Below are 15425 nucleotides of genomic sequence, written 5' to 3' on the forward strand. Positions count from 1 at the left end.
CATTACAAGTCCAACATTTTTTTTTCCATTTGCCCCAAACATGTTTCAGTAGATCAGCCAAACTTTGAAAATTCAATAATAATAATAACGCTACTCTGATGTGTATAATCAAAAAGCTAGAGTTGTTGGTTCGGAAAACGTGCCCTTGCCTGCTCAAAGAAGCGATAAATTTCAATTCGTAGTCTCCTTTGACTCGCAAAACAAGCTTTTCTCCGTACGGAGCAACGAAGCGGGCATGTCTGACCAAACTCGATCGTTACTACTGCCGCGCTCTAAAGCCACTCGCACGAGCCATTCAAACGCCTCTTTGTCCGTAAAATCAAAACAAAGTAATGTACATGTGCGTAATTAGGCCACGCAAAGCGTCTGATTAACATGAGTAATGATCCCAGGTGTAATTGGAGGCGAGCGGCGCTCGAAGGGGAGCATAATCAGACACTTCATCTGCGCTCATATCGCGCGCGCTCACGAAGACAGGACGCAGAGGGAAAAAGAGAGAAAGGAGGAACTCGTGATTGCAATTCCAATGCGTGCGACCCCCTCCGGCTCCGTGTTCCCGTGGAAGAATTAGCCGGACGGACGTTGTCCTCGTTGCGGAGGGAAAAAGGAGAGAAGCAGGGCAAACACGTGCGAGAGAGGCTTTCCTCGATGTGAAGGAAAAAAGGGTAGGTAAGGGTGGTTTGCTCTCTGCGTTACTGACCCCCATTCGTACGTGGCCGAAAAACGAGACTGGAAAGACAAAAAATAAGAACCACCGAGTAAGGGCACAGGGAGGGGGGGGGGGAGGACTAAACGAATTAGGGTAATTTCAGAGCGGCGCATTTTGCGGGGGACAAACTCGAGCTGCTACTGCCTTTGAATTTTCTCTGGGCGCGTTTGGACCGCGTTGCCTCCGTCGGTGTGTAATTTGGCCTTTGTCTTTCGTCCCTGCGGCCAGCGATGTGCGCTAGTAAATAAGGATAATACGCGCCAGTTCTGTTTCCCTCCTTCCCCCCCCCCTCCAAAGAGACACCAGCGTGCATGCACTTCAACCTTTTTACCGTGTGATTAAGACGCGTTACTTTGCTCCTGGGGTACAACGCGAACAAGACGTTTTTGCGCCCCACCTCGGCATTAGCATAGATTAAGCCACGCTCTCCAGTCTGTTCTGCATCTGCCGCATCTCTCTTTCTCTTTGCTCTAATGTTGTAGCAACGCCCCTTTTTCCTCCCACACGCGAGTGTGCTACAAGAAACGGGAGCTATGAAGATTTTCTTCGCCACGTATAAAGTGAGCGCTGTTGGCACGAGATCGCCCGCTGATTAGTTGTTACCTGCTAGGAAAATATGTTTTCAGTGATTCGTAAACTGTGTATATAGTGTAGCCTTATTTAAGCAAGGAAAAAAGCAAAGCCAGACAAGAGGCGCTCCGATGCAATCTTGGCTCCTCTTCGTTTTCTCATGCACTTGCGCACCGCACCTAACACCGGAGCTCATCAACATCAGCGTTACGGAGCTGCTTCTTCTTCCAAAAAGTGTAGTTTTCGTCCAAATTTATTATCACGCACGTACCTCCGCAATTGACTCCTCGCGCCTCTTCGTTATAACAGTGTCACACGCGTTATTTGCGCAAGGTACACAACAAGCCCTGCCGAAAGGTAGCAGTCTCCCTTCATTTTTTTTCATCCCCCGCTCTTCTTTCCACGTAACGGTAATTTCTCTCTCCGGTGACACTCTCGGCTCCTCTTACCTCCATCCATCCATCCGTGCTTGCTCACATTTCCGGTAACGAACGCCTGGAGGGAGGGATACCCGCGTACGCGAGTCGAGGCACGGAGCTAAGGATCATAAAGTGGGAGGAAACAAAAACAAAAAAAAAAAAAAAAAAAAGTGACGAGCGTGTCGAGGGACACAATGACAGTGCCGATTACGCGAAACACGTACTTTCGGGCGCTGCTGGGGCCTGTCGCTCGGCCGAGTAAATAGAGCCCGGGCTGTCGCAGCTTTTTTTTTTTTTGTTTTTGCGGCAGTTTTTCTCAGTCTCTCTCTCGGAGCCACCCCGCCACCGAGCTTTTACTGCCAGGTGTATAAATATTTTGCCCCTCCTCTCTGCACATAGACACTAACGAAAGTGTGTGTACATACAGCTCCCCTTTTTTTCGGACGCCCACTGCCTGGTAAAACAATGCGGGCGGAAGCGCTCTGGTTGTTTTTTGGGGCTGTACACGGTGATATGCCGCAGATTGAATCGACCGCGACGAGTGTTGATGTCTCAGGGATGGCTTGTTTTTTTCCCGCCTCCTTTCATCGCAATCCACCCTTTTTTTTCACCCGCGTTGAGAGTCACTTGATCAGCGCGACTATACGCTGCTCGGGCTTCTCCTTTGGAATGCGTTTAACGTGGTTAAGATGATGCTTCACTGGATGGTGAGGGGGAGATCCAGCCCACGCAAGGCCTGACGAAACGAGTGTTTTCACAAAAGCTACTACTTGCTTTTACTTCGTACGCTCAAAGCAACTGGACGGTGGGGGTTTTAGCAATCCCAATTAATTTGAACGGCCAAAGAGAACTTGTGTAGGAAGCGCTTCGAAACGTTTGGGCTCTCGAGCTCTTTTAAAAAATCCTCTGCAAATGATGAGGCAGAGCTTATCCTGTGTGGTGTCGGTACACACGCCAAAGAGCACGAGTGAGTCCACATTCGAGAGAAAAAACGAAACGCAAAGCAACGTATAGTGGGTAAATGCACTTTGGCTCACGAGAAAGCCTTAAAGTTTACCCTCGATCATTAGAAGTAATGGTGCAGAATGAAGAAAGAAAAAAAAAAAATCAGCATTAGACAAAAGAGCGCATAATCCGGTAAATCAGACCTAAAAGCAAAGCGAGCGCGGCTGGAGGTTAAAGCGCGAGAGATGCGCTTTTTCACGAGACAATTGCGCGATACGCGTCGTTATGCGGCGGGGGGAAGAAGGAGAGGTCCTGTGCGTTGGAATGGAAAAACGCCGAGGTGACAAAGGAGGCACGCACTGCTCCAGGCAGGTTATTTATCAAGCGCTGTCGCTTAGCTCTCTTATTCTTGCTCTCGTGCACAATACACTGGCATTGAATCCTCAACCGTGTGACAACCAGGGACCTTCTCGGTGAGGAGGATTTTTATTCATGCGCGGTGTTCCGCTCGAAGGTCAGAGAGAGAGAGAGCTCTTTGGTGAGAAATTGCGAGTGCCTCGCTGTATGGACGATAATGCGCTTGTAGATGAGGGTGGGAGGAAAAAAACAACAAACGTAAATAACAAAGTTTTTGATTGATCGGTCGGGGGGAGCCACGCGGTGGATCGGCTTATTAGCACTTTTTGATTTTATCCGTTCGGGTCCCTCCTCCCGCTAACTGTGTTAGCGAGCTTGGGGGGGTGGCTGTGAAAAATGATGATGTAACGCAAAAACAGCACTCGAAACTCATTTACGTGCAAATTTTCCCATCCTGCTCGTGGTTCGAGCTGGAAAGAAAAAAAAAGGTACAAGGGCAGCCGTGGAAAATTCACTTCGAGCGAGGGACGATAAAACGCAGCGCCGAAAATTCAGCCTCAAAGTGTTAACGCACTCTGGAAATTTCCCCTCGCATGGGAGGTTGAGAAAAAATAATAGGTACAAAAATTCACGCGCCAGCGAGCCGGGAAAACCTACTGCTCGAGGAAAAACGCCACTCCGGCTTATTCTTGAGTTTATTTAGGAGTCGGCGCGTGTTTACAAGATCGTGGATGTACCACCACGTCACTGGTGTATATTTCATAAAGAATTTAGTGGCGAGTAAATCACGTTGTCGGGCCGGGAGAAAACGCGGAAGGGACGAGATACCGTCGTCCTCGGCGAGCTGCGGAAAAAAAAGGACACACATCATCATCCCCTCTTTTTTCCAAAAAAGGGGGAAAAAAATTAATGATCATAACGAAATTGGTGGGTGGACAAATGAAAAAAGCTCCCAAGAGACGAAGGAACGAAGGGGGACTACCACCGCTGGAACCGGGACATACGCGATTCTTCTAATTAAAATATGCATCCTGCGTAACTTTCGATGCGTACCCGCTTTTTTGGAGATTAAAAGGAGAGGACGATGTTTTCAACGAGATCCAAATGTTTTTTCAAAACTTTCTGATTTCCGGCTAATTGTGCGAAAATTTCCATTATGTCTCGCGGAAAAATATCTCGTTACCGTGAGCTCTCTCGTGGGGTCCTGAAATTATTATCTCACGCGTCGAGGAAAAGTTCCCGGAATGCCTCTGATGAGCTTTCTTTTCCGGAACATTATGTGACGAGCAGAGTTACTAGCCACGTAAATTTTAAAATTTTGAATTCACTCACAATCATATGAGCTTTTTAAGCGCTCTTGTTTGGCTTCCCAAGCGTGTATTCCTGCAACTTTAGACGTAAAATTTACTCAATTTTGATGAATATTCGACCCACGATTGGTGCACAACGGAAACCACGCAATATCAGTATCAAATGTAATTAAAATTATATCAAACTCGCATATTTACACGTACAGCTCGCAGTAATGAACCCCATGCACGCATAGGTATTTCATCCGAAATGACGTTTGGCAAACATCGATCACCGATGAAAGGCCGTTCTACCGCGTCTCGTCGAATTGTACGAAGATACATATTAATTATCCCTTCGATCCCACACAAGTGCTTTTGACGTCACACCCAAAATAGTACAGCTTTCGATCAATGCTCGATTCGATCAGCTACACGCCCTCCCTTGCGACGCGAGAGAGGAGTAGTAAAGGAGTTATCTCGATAGACTAAGCCGAGGAAAGAAAAAAAGGCGGAAACACGTGGGCCAAGTTCTTTCTGTAGTCGCTGTGTGAGACAAGTGGCAAAAACGAGTCAGGCAACGGAAGTACGAACAAAGAGTTGAGGATCCGATCCACGCGTGTCGGTGGCGCTCGTGCATAAGGATAAAATCCCCTTCTTCCCTCCCCCCCAGCAGCAGGAGAAAGGAAAGGAGAAGAAAAAGCGGAGTAGTGTCGAGTGCAAGGCCACGCGGGCTTCTTCTTCTTCGAGTTAAAAGGAAGGAGCTTCGGGGGGAAAATCCGCAAATTGCCGTCACGTCGCACGGCAGACCAGCCACACGGAGAAAATTTCCACGAAGCCCCCGAACACTCAATTTCCCGAAAGATCATTTATTTTTCGCGTCAAAAGTTCCTCTCGAGTTTATATATTTTGCGAGCTGTCTCCCCCCGGGGGCCGACAATTTTCCCTTTTCAACTTTCTCCCCCGCGGCAGAAGTAAACCAAGCCGGCGGATTCCCCGAAACGACAGTGGACAGGTCTCGATTCTTCCTCAGCTATTTCCCTCCACCTTTCGACCCCATCCGAACTTTAAATATCGGTGCACCCTCCCTTTGCGCACAATAATGGCCGAGGTGGCTTTTTTCGAGATGAACAATATTTCACTCTCGCGTCGACGGCGTATTGTGATACATGGCTCGTTCACCCCCCAGCCCCCGAGTGACGTTAATAACGTTCACGCGCCGTCGAATCTAATGAAATGTCTCCTTTCTTCCAGCCCTGAGATATGTAGCCGCAGTTTTGAAAAAAAAAAAAAATCATGAAATTTATGGTGAAATTTTCGTTTCCATCCATCCTTCCCTGCAACGATCGCACCCTTTCAACCGAGGGCAGATAGTAAGCCGCGAGAGTAAGTCGAATGGAAAGAGTGATAAATAAATTCTTCAGACGTGGTCCAACGAAGGAGGCTTTTATCGGCCCGGCCCCGGAAATTGACGAGTCTAGACCGTGACAGAGTTTTTTTTCTCTCGCGCGCCTGTCACCTCTCCTAAGTGGGTATGGAAAAAAATTGTATACAAGCGAAACGGAGCCAGCGAGTTATACTCTGCGAAACGGAAGGTGGTATTTTTTGTTTTGAAAGTAATACCGTTGGAAAGGGTAGTGCCAACATCTTGCGGGATCGATGCATCTTTGAAATACGAAAACCCATCGGATCAGGGAGATCTCCGGGATGGATGTGTAAAGCAGATTTGGCCTCGTGGCGTTGGGAAATGCGAAATTGAAAGAAAAAAAAAAAAAGAAAAATCGCGTCAGGCGCGAGTTCATCGAAATTCGGGGGAAACAGAGGGAAAAATTCCAGTCGGGAGGGATAAATCATGGCCCCGGCCCGGGAAAGCCGACTCTACTAATTCACTTCGACTCTATCGGATTTAATGGTTTACCGCGCGCAGTGTGCACTTGAGCTCTAATTGAGATTAAGCCTCCGGCGGAGTATGTACACTGCGAGCTTTCTGCTCGTGGACGTATACTTTCACAACCACTGGGTCCTCTCTGATCCCCGAATTTTACGAGTAGGCCGGCAATAAAAAAAATAAAGAAAGAAAGGAAAAAAGACGGTACAAGTCCGGCCAAGTGGGGCAAAGGCGGGCGCAAAGTTTGTCACTGCTAATCCGAAGAGAGAGCCAATGCTGCCGGGCAAATTGATCAAGTGCAGCCCGTATACATTAGCCTGCCAGGAGGGAGCGCGTGGACACGAAAAACACAAGAAGGCATTAAATAAATCAGCCCTCCCACGCGCCCATTAACCTTGGCTTCGTTTCCCCACCCCCCCTCACCCTGGTTTTTTATGTACACCCACCCCCCCCCGACCACCGCGATAAGACAGAGGGGTATAAGCACTCACCGCTCGGACCATTGAGGCAGTTGAGCGCTAGCCCGAGCAGCAGGAGTCGATGGCTGAGGCGTTGCTGTTGGTGATGCTGCTGCTGGTGGTGGTATCTGGGCTGCTGGTTACCACCGCTTCTCACTGAGGAGCTGCTCGGCGCCTCCGGGGCCATTCTCGCTCGGCGCCAGACGACTCGGCTGCCAGATCCCTGAAACATAGGATTTTACGTTCATAATACACGTACACACAGAATCGCAACGCTACTGATATCGAGGGAGTGGGAGAAGGCTCTTCTTAGTTGTGAATTTTTCCCGCAATCTCTGTCAGAGGACTCCGAAAGGCGTGTGCCGTGGAAATTGTTCGGCACTGCTACGTTTTTCCACCCTTTTTCGTTTTGCCACCCTCTTTTTTTTGTCCACAGGGTGGCTTTTAATTAGATTTTGGGGGAGGGGGAGACTCGTTTATCGTCGGATCGATTTAGATGGGTCACCGAAGATCCGGGATTGCTCCTGGAATGAACTCCCGGTAGAAAATGGGAAGAAGTGGTACTAGAGGCTGTAAAGGTCGACTCTCAAGGTAACGCTCTATTGGTAGCTATTAGCCGCGCCCGAGATTGTAACGATTGTTCCGCTTGGCTTGCCACTTTTTACCGACTCTTTTATTCACCCCCCCCCTCGCCATTCTTTTCGTTGAAAACAACCGAAGCGTCGTGTAATAATCGATACGCTCGCAAATTACTTGCTCGGGTAGATGATTAAAATTGCAAGAGTAAAATTAATCCACGCGGTCTAAATTGCAGCATTTAATCACTCGAGCCGTAAATTTATTAAAACCCTTCCTCCACGTGAAAGAGAATTGCGCTGGAAATTATTTTTTACTTTTTCTAGTTTTTAATACAATCAGAAACGGCAGCTCCGCGGTTGATAACATTCAATCCGACCACGAAAAGTTTTTTAATACCTCCGTACGTACCTGAAGGGCTCTTACACTTGTACCGCTCTGGTATTCCCTTTTCAACGCGCAGCACTTTAATTTCCCAGAGAAACTCTCCGAGGACTTGTTGTGCGATTTTTCGAAAAGTGGGCTTGAAAAATCATCTCGCGCAGGTGGACGCAGGACCGCGCCTCGTGATTAAAAATGACAATGGGACCATTATACCCAGTGTGTAGCTTCCACCCGCTGGTTGGTTGCGAAATTGCGCGTAACGCGTCCTACAGGCAACCGCAAATCATCCATCAAGTCCAGTGTCCGTGTGGATATCGTACTCGGGCGTTTTTTCCTCGAATGTAGCAATAGCTCGGCGATTTTTTGCGCAGCGCTGCACACAGCAATCACAAACTTTTTTTTTCCTTTAACGGAGTTGATCGAAATAAAAAAAAAAAAAAAAAAAAATGTGGAGCACTGCAGCCAACGAGGGCGAGGAGGAAAAAACGCGCCGATTCCCCTTTCCCAAAAGCAATTAACATCAAGCTACGCGTCGCACATCCCCAAATAGCCAGTCAGTCGGTCACCCTTCGGTACACCCGTGAGCACGCCCGATCGAGCAAAAATTTAAGCGAGACTTTTTTATACGCACGCCCCGAGAGAACTAGGTCGTACGGAAAATGCCAGAGAGAGAGAGAGAGAGAGAGTACGACAATAAGAGGCTCAAATGCTTCCCTTCGACTCGTGCGCACATACATACGTATATACAAGCGTGCAAGTGTGTATGTGCGCCGACCGCAGGCTGTCGCAACAACAGCAGCTTTTCCTCTCGCCTCTTCTTGCGTCGATATCTGCCTTCCTTGCGATCCCTTTCGCCGCATTGTATACCAACTACGGCTCCCGTGCTCTTTGGCCTCCCCCCCTGCACAAAGCGAGTACCATTTCTCCTTCTGTCTCCTCTTTCCGTGTGGTCTGGTCTCTTTACGCTTCACGTTGTAATCCGTTTTACCTCGTCAAGGGAGGAAAAGTCGAGATGAAGATCGTGCATGTATACGCCTGCCTGTCCCTTTGACGTTTGTGATTTTCGTTTGTGCGTGCGCAGTACAAGTAAATATTATCTCGTATTTTCCGTCATCCCTGCACTACGAGAGAAAGAAACATTCCGAGGAACAAATGATTTACAACAAAGTTTCGACCCCCCATTTCTTCAATTAAGCGAGTGCCTTGACGGTGTTCGAGTCTTTCGAGGGGAAAAAAAAGAGTTTCCTGGAGACGCACGATCTCGATGTATGTCGAAAGTTCAGAATCAGACGATACCACCAAACTGAGCCATTGCGAAGATTTTCCAAGCCCTCGAGGGAGGCGTTTTTTTTCCCGTCTCTTCAGTCCCATTTGTTTCGCCCAGCAAAGATTTAGCAAAGACGGCCAAAGCCGAGACCCTCACGAGCCGAGAGATTCACCGGGCGCGTAGAAACAAAAGTGCCGACATAATTTACCGTACTCGGTGAAGTCGTTCGCCTGTTTCTGCTGTAGGTAATATCGGACGGTAAATTAATAAACGATGCAGGCAAAAGAAAATCGAAGCCCTGCAGGTGTATACCTGAATGGAGGCCGACAATGCGCCCGAAGTCGGCAAACTGCACGTCATTTTTCCCCTCTCAGCGGGACGCGGATCAATCAAGCTGGCGGATCCTCTTTTGCGAAAAAAATCCGTTGCCCTCGAGACACGGCCTGCTTTCAATTAAACGGCTGCTCGAGCCTCGAACAAACGGCAAAAGCTCCCGTTTTTTCAACGAAAAAAAAAAAAAAAAACCTCACGCATACAGCTCTCGAATGAACGATCCGACGAGTTGAGGGGGAAAAAAAAGAAGCGACTGAAAGGGTGGTCGAAAACTTTCGGGGGTACGAAAACTTTGACGCACGCGAGGTCTTACGTATGCATTGGAAAGGAGAGCTTTTGAAAGCTTTAAATAGTGGGAGGTTGGGGGGACTTGTGCCTCTTGCGTGAGCGAAAAGTGGCTTTTCATGGATCCAGTGAGTTGGCGAAAATTTTCGGCGCCTCGGCAGCGCTGGCTGAACCGAAACGATTTATGGCTGACCGGACGCTGACTATTACTACTGGTAATACCGCTACTTCGCGCCTCCCGTCGAAGCCGAGTGAACTATTGATCGGGGGATTTTTTGGCCATTCGAGGAGAAAGTTTTCTCGTTGTAAATAGACGAGGAAATAACGTGTATCGAGTCGAGAGATTTAGTTTGAGCTTAGCTTTCATTTGAAATATCGGTGGGTGTAGTTGCTTCGTTTCCCCTCTTTTAACGTAAAAACGAGCTTTCCATTGGAAAGTAATTTTATGAGATAGGTTTCCACTCTCCAAAAAAGCTGAAATATTCATACTGATGGATCGCATGAATTTTCCTTGAATTTCCATACATTAAAAATTCACAAGGTTAATTTACGATCAAAAGGTAATAATTCACCAGCACCGTGGCATTAACGTGGATTAATACACACTTTCGTGCGAATAATTAAAATTGGTCGAGTAACGGGGTGGGGGAGAGTCGTATACTGAACCCCTGTTGTGCGCTAAAACAATCGTTATGAAGTTAAACGGGGCAAAAGCAGCCCGAGTTTGATGAAATAATACGAGAATGTTTTACCTAATGAAAATAAACTTTGGACGCGAGCAAACTTTCGGCTCGCCCTTATTAGCCGTTCCCCGGAATGAACGCGAGCTCTGACTAAAAAAAAAGAGAGAGAGAGAGAGAAAAACTAATTAGCCGAAACTTTTTGCGAAAGTGAGCAGGCAGCTGATTTTTCTCGCCACGCGATGAGCTCGTTCGTTCGTTTTGATGATACCACTCTATATATATATTTTCCCCGACGAGTCATACACACATGCACTAAAAGAGGGTTAGCGAGACTCAGGTATCTGTATATTAGCACGGACGTGCACACACACATGTACGTACGTACTAGAGAGCGCCAGGATTTCCCGCCGTTTGCAAGACGAATGGCTTTGCCCATTAGGCTTCCGTCCAGATGATGATATGCATGAGTCTCGAAGTGAGGAAGGAGGGGTAGAGTTGACTTCCGAGCTAAAATGACAGTATCTCTCACTCTGACGTGGCGCGTCAGGTACATACCACTGCACCCTCCCCTCACCCTGAAAACACGTATAATCCAGCGGTACGGATATATTCTCGCACGGATGGAGTTTAGTGCGGTGAAACCATATGGCGTGATGCAGCTCTCTACTTTTTTTTTTTTACTGCGCGTTTTTGTGAATTTTTGGGCAAACAGGCTGCGTGTATGTACCTACGCGTCGGCTGTTCGTCTTTGTTTTATGGAAGCCTGGTTTTACAGCGATCGCGAAAAACGGACGTATTTTTTACGCCGCGAGACTGTACAGCAATGCGTCTACATTTTTGTTCACCCCCGGATTTTTTCGGCTCGACGGATACTATTTTGAACAACGTTTCAGTCACATTTTCATGGAAATGAAAAATCACTGCCCAAAGAACCCACGAGAGCATCCATTTTTTTTTTTTTTTTTTTTTTTTAAGTGAATACACGTAAAGTGAAACATTTTTTGTATAATACGTACACGATTGATAAATAAAATTGCAACCATCGTTCGGAAGGGAGGCATTGAAAAATCTCACCGTTATAAGCACGTTCGGTACGTTTTCACCTCTGTACTCGACCGCAGTTAAAGACCCACGTGTTAGAGTCGCGTATGAATATTACATGGCCCCGCGAGCGTTTCATCAAGCGCTGACTTGGTTCGAAGCAAGAAACCCCACATTTTTTCCATCCCCTTCCACATACGTTCTCGGTTCTCTCACATCTGCTTTTCTGGCCATGAGAATTTTATGAGCTCGAATCCGCAGACGCTTTTTCTCCCCCAACCCCCGTGAGGTGCAAGGAGATCGTGCTTTTTTTCAAATTAGGGGACTTGGATCGATCGGTGCTACTGGAACGTGACGTGCTGGTATATATTTTTTTTTATTGTGCCATATTTCCCAGTTGCGCAGGTTTCGGCTGCACACGCAGTCGTGATTCTCGAGATATACGAATATTTTTTTGTCATTTGCAAAAAGGGAGAGAAAATCGTCACTATTTCACAGAGTCTTTTACCCCCGGCAGGCATATTTCGTGGATAGCGTTTTAATTTTTTTAAAAGCCTCGCTTTTTGCGTGCCCGTGGTAATAACACGCGGAAAACAATTGGAGCGCGAGTTAGTCCGCACACGGTATTTAAAAAGCACGAGCTCTCTCCCTCTGCACGGTACGCTGAGAGAAAAATATAACAAAAATCATACTGTGCTAGAATGGTAATATGGTACTGTTCGGTTGTCTACAGACTTTTTACTATGTTTGAACAATAATTTTTATACAGTAATTTTTCGAGTCAGTACAATGACTTTTACTGTTTGTGCAACAGAAATTATTTTCCAGAATACGGTAAAAAATAGGTTGGAAAAAGTAAAAAGTTTCTAGACGACGGAATGACACCATATTACCATTCTAGCACAGTAATTTTTATTATTTTTTTTCTCTCGGTGTACACTTGCGCCAATGCAGCGTTGATGCGTACGTGTTTATTTAAAGTGCGACTATAATTGAAAATACTGTCTAGTTTAATTTAAGCCCCCAATAAAGAAATAATAAATTTCGCAAAAATAGCTTACTCGCCCATTCGTTGTTCGTCCTACATTCAGCTCCAACTCTGTTGTCCAAGTAATTAGTCCCTTGAAATTTCGCAGCTCTCGCGGAAAAAGGGGATTATAGGTTTTTCCGCTCCCCCCCCCCTTTTGGCCAGAAGGAAAGTAAAGGGAGCCAATTAAAGTTAGACCGACTCGGAATCGCGGGGCATTAGTCTCCCAGCTTTTAACGGACGCTTTGATTTTCCTCAAAGCCAACGTTAAAACGCTCTCTCTCTCATTTTCCATTACTCCTTTCCAAAGTGAAACCGCCCGTTCACCAGCGCTGCAGCGAAAATAACAATCACATAAGGCAAAAACACGTCACGAGCAATCAGCAACCACGTACGTCGACACGCAAAAAAAAATGGCACCACAGAGCGCATCCCTCTTTTTTCCCAGGTCCACACGTGACGGGGAAGCGCTTGTGGACCACAACGGTGTCGCGATCCCGCCGGGACAGATTGACAGGTTTTACCAGCCCTCCGTGTCCACCACATTCGCAATGAAAGCCCTCGCAAAATTATCATTGAACCAACGCGTTAATCGACGACCTCTTATTTTCCAGCGCTGGCGCGTTTAGCTCGAAGGCTTTGAATTACCGATAAATCGGACCAATGGCGCGAGTACTTACCCGCGTCACGGTAAACTCGATCCTCGGGAGATGGTATTGGATGGGGGAGGGTGGGTCTGATGAAATAAAACAAAATTGAGCAGCCCAGGCACGTTCTCGCTCGAATCCTCCTCCCTCCTTATCTTCCGACACCCGGATCTCAATTAAATCCCAGATACAAAACAAAAAGAGGAATAAGAACAGGGGGGCGGTAGTCCTCGACAACCCAAAAAAGCAAAGTCTTCCCCTTCGACAACACCAGGATGAAAGAGGCAGCTTCGACTATTCGCATTCGAGTGGCGTACGCATCCGATTCAACCACGCTTGGCTCTAAAAACCCCACCCTAAGAGTCCAAGAAACCTCTACCCTCCTCGTGCGATTGTTTTCCAAAGTGGCGTATACTACCCGTTCCAAGTTTGATAATAAAAGACACTTGGTACTCAGAGAGGTGCATGACGCATTATTCCAAAGTAAAGGAGAACACATCGGCGTTTAGTCAGACAACACGCGAAGGAAGGGGTGGGAAAAAAAAGTACTGCCATCCAGCGGAGTAAGTGGCTTTCTCTTCTCGGAGGGAGGACGAGAGCCTCTCTCTCTGCGGACAATGACGGAGTTTTGCCTTTTGTATGGTAAGTGGGGGCTTTAACAACGCGGGCTCTTGTTTGATGCGCACGTATGTCGCGCAGCTGTATAGGCGCGTAATCGAGTTCCGCCCCCGTGGTTCACTACCCCTGGAAAACGGCGTTGCTTATTCGGAATAAAACTTGTTACTCCCTACCGTGGCCAATACTTCCACCGGGTAGGCAATAAATAAAAATAAAAAAAAAATTTTGTTCAGCAGAGAAATTCGTTTTTGGGCGAGCTGTTCTCTATGAACTTTATATGCCCTTTCTGCGCGTTTGACGCTGCAATTTCAAAGGTTCGCCGGTGAATTTTTCACGGCTCGCGCTTTTATCGTCCGATATTCCGTGAATCAGCATCAGGTACGACTGCGTATTTAAATATAACGACGCTGTCTTGGTAAAAATAATCTTCACCGACAGACCTCCCGGAAAACTCATCCCCGCAACTTTTCCTCCACCAACGTGATTACGCGATTTCTCGCCACCACCTCTTCTTCGTTAGCCGTTACGGGGGGTGGAGGTTTGAGCTGCAAAAAGAAGAAGCCTTCGGCTAAAGGGGACAACGAACAATTAAAATTTTTTCAGAAATCCACGTGAAAAAAAGGAGCCGGGGAAACTTGATTGACAGCTTGATTCTTATTTCGGTTTATCGACGTCTTTTTAGAGATGACACCAATAAGACGAACTGTCAAGAGCACTCGGCTTTTTTTCAGAAAATTGCATTTCCCATCAAAGGGGTAGAGGTAGCAGCTCTATGCACCGGAGTAAGAGTACGAAAGTATTTAACTAGCATTGGATTTTTTCATTAGCAAGGTGGCAAATTCTCGGGGAGGGGGTAAAAGAGTACACTCTCAACAGCAGGACTTGTACATAACGGCCATTAGTCGCATGTATAAAAACACGCGCTCGAAACTGGTGTATGAAATATTCTCACGAAGACGATGTTTCAAAGGTGCAATTTCAGTGTCCTCTCCTTTTTAGATATTAAGGGGGGTGAGAGCAGTCCGCGGTTGAGAGAACTACAGGTGTGCAATACGCAGCGACTGCCTCGGGATAATCTCGTATGCAGATAAAGTATGCGAACTTTGATTACTTCGCGACTTTGTGAGGTGCAACTACTCGGCGTATGTATTTGTATATTCCACACAAGCGCGTGCTCGCACGACACGTACAGTCGCGCAGGAGGTGGCTGCCGCAGGAAGTAAAACTCAACGGCTGGCTGGCAGGAGAGCTATTGAAAGCTCGCGCGTATCTCCCCCCCCCCCGGAATGTAAATTGCAAACAGCATAAATCTCGGGACTGATAAGCACGTAGCCGAGATAATCCGAGATGTATACCCCTTGTCGGATGATTATTCGCTTTTTTCGCTCTCGATCTTCCTGCCTCTAAACACACGTTATATACGCAGAGGGGTGGCCCTCGACCGGAGGGATGAAAAACTTGACAATATTTACAGAAGTTGGCGGGGGGTCGTTCAAAACGAGATTATGTAAAATACTAGCTTGGCTTAATTTATATGCCCGAAGGAGGGGTTGGGAGGAATATTTTCAGCCATTTGGGCGGAACTTGGTTGAAAAGTTTCGCGCGCGAAGATTGCGAGTATTTTGGAGATTCCGCTCGCCCTCTCGCTGTAAACTTGATTAATTTGTTGGAAATATTTTGGTACTTCCACGATGCGATGATGACGACGATGAACTCGACGAGTTATCTCGAGGCATAAATACGGTGTTTAGAGTTTCCGAAAAGTGGCTGGTAAACGTAGACGATGTATCTTTCAGAAATTTACCAGGATAGGGGTATTTTCCCGGTGCATTTACGGATGATCAGATTAAGCAGCCGATCGGTCTCAGCTTTCATTTTTTAGTGGAAAAAAATTCGAGCCTAACAGTCAACTGTCCCGTAAAATTCATG

General features: G+C 47.0%; 1 protein-coding gene across 1 annotated transcript in view; it reads right to left on the reverse strand.

Annotated features, from left to right (window-relative positions):
- LOC106643904 (neurotrimin) overlaps nt 1-15425 on the reverse strand; it is a 94817-nt gene that overhangs the window by 51558 nt on the left and 27834 nt on the right. Inside the window, exons 2-3 of the mRNA XM_089594555.1 lie at nt 6669-6858; nt 4577-4600 (exon numbers count right to left, since the gene is read on the reverse strand). Coding sequence (XP_089450681.1) covers nt 4577-4600; nt 6669-6822 — 178 coding nt within the window. The 5' untranslated portion in view covers nt 6823-6858. The remainder of the gene's footprint in view (nt 1-4576; nt 4601-6668; nt 6859-15425) is intronic.

This window comes from Copidosoma floridanum, unplaced genomic scaffold (genome assembly GCF_036245765.1).
Source record: "Copidosoma floridanum isolate Cflo_tuat_1 unplaced genomic scaffold, Cflo_Japanese_pri ptg000021l, whole genome shotgun sequence".
NCBI lineage: Eukaryota > Metazoa > Arthropoda > Insecta > Hymenoptera > Encyrtidae > Copidosoma > Copidosoma floridanum.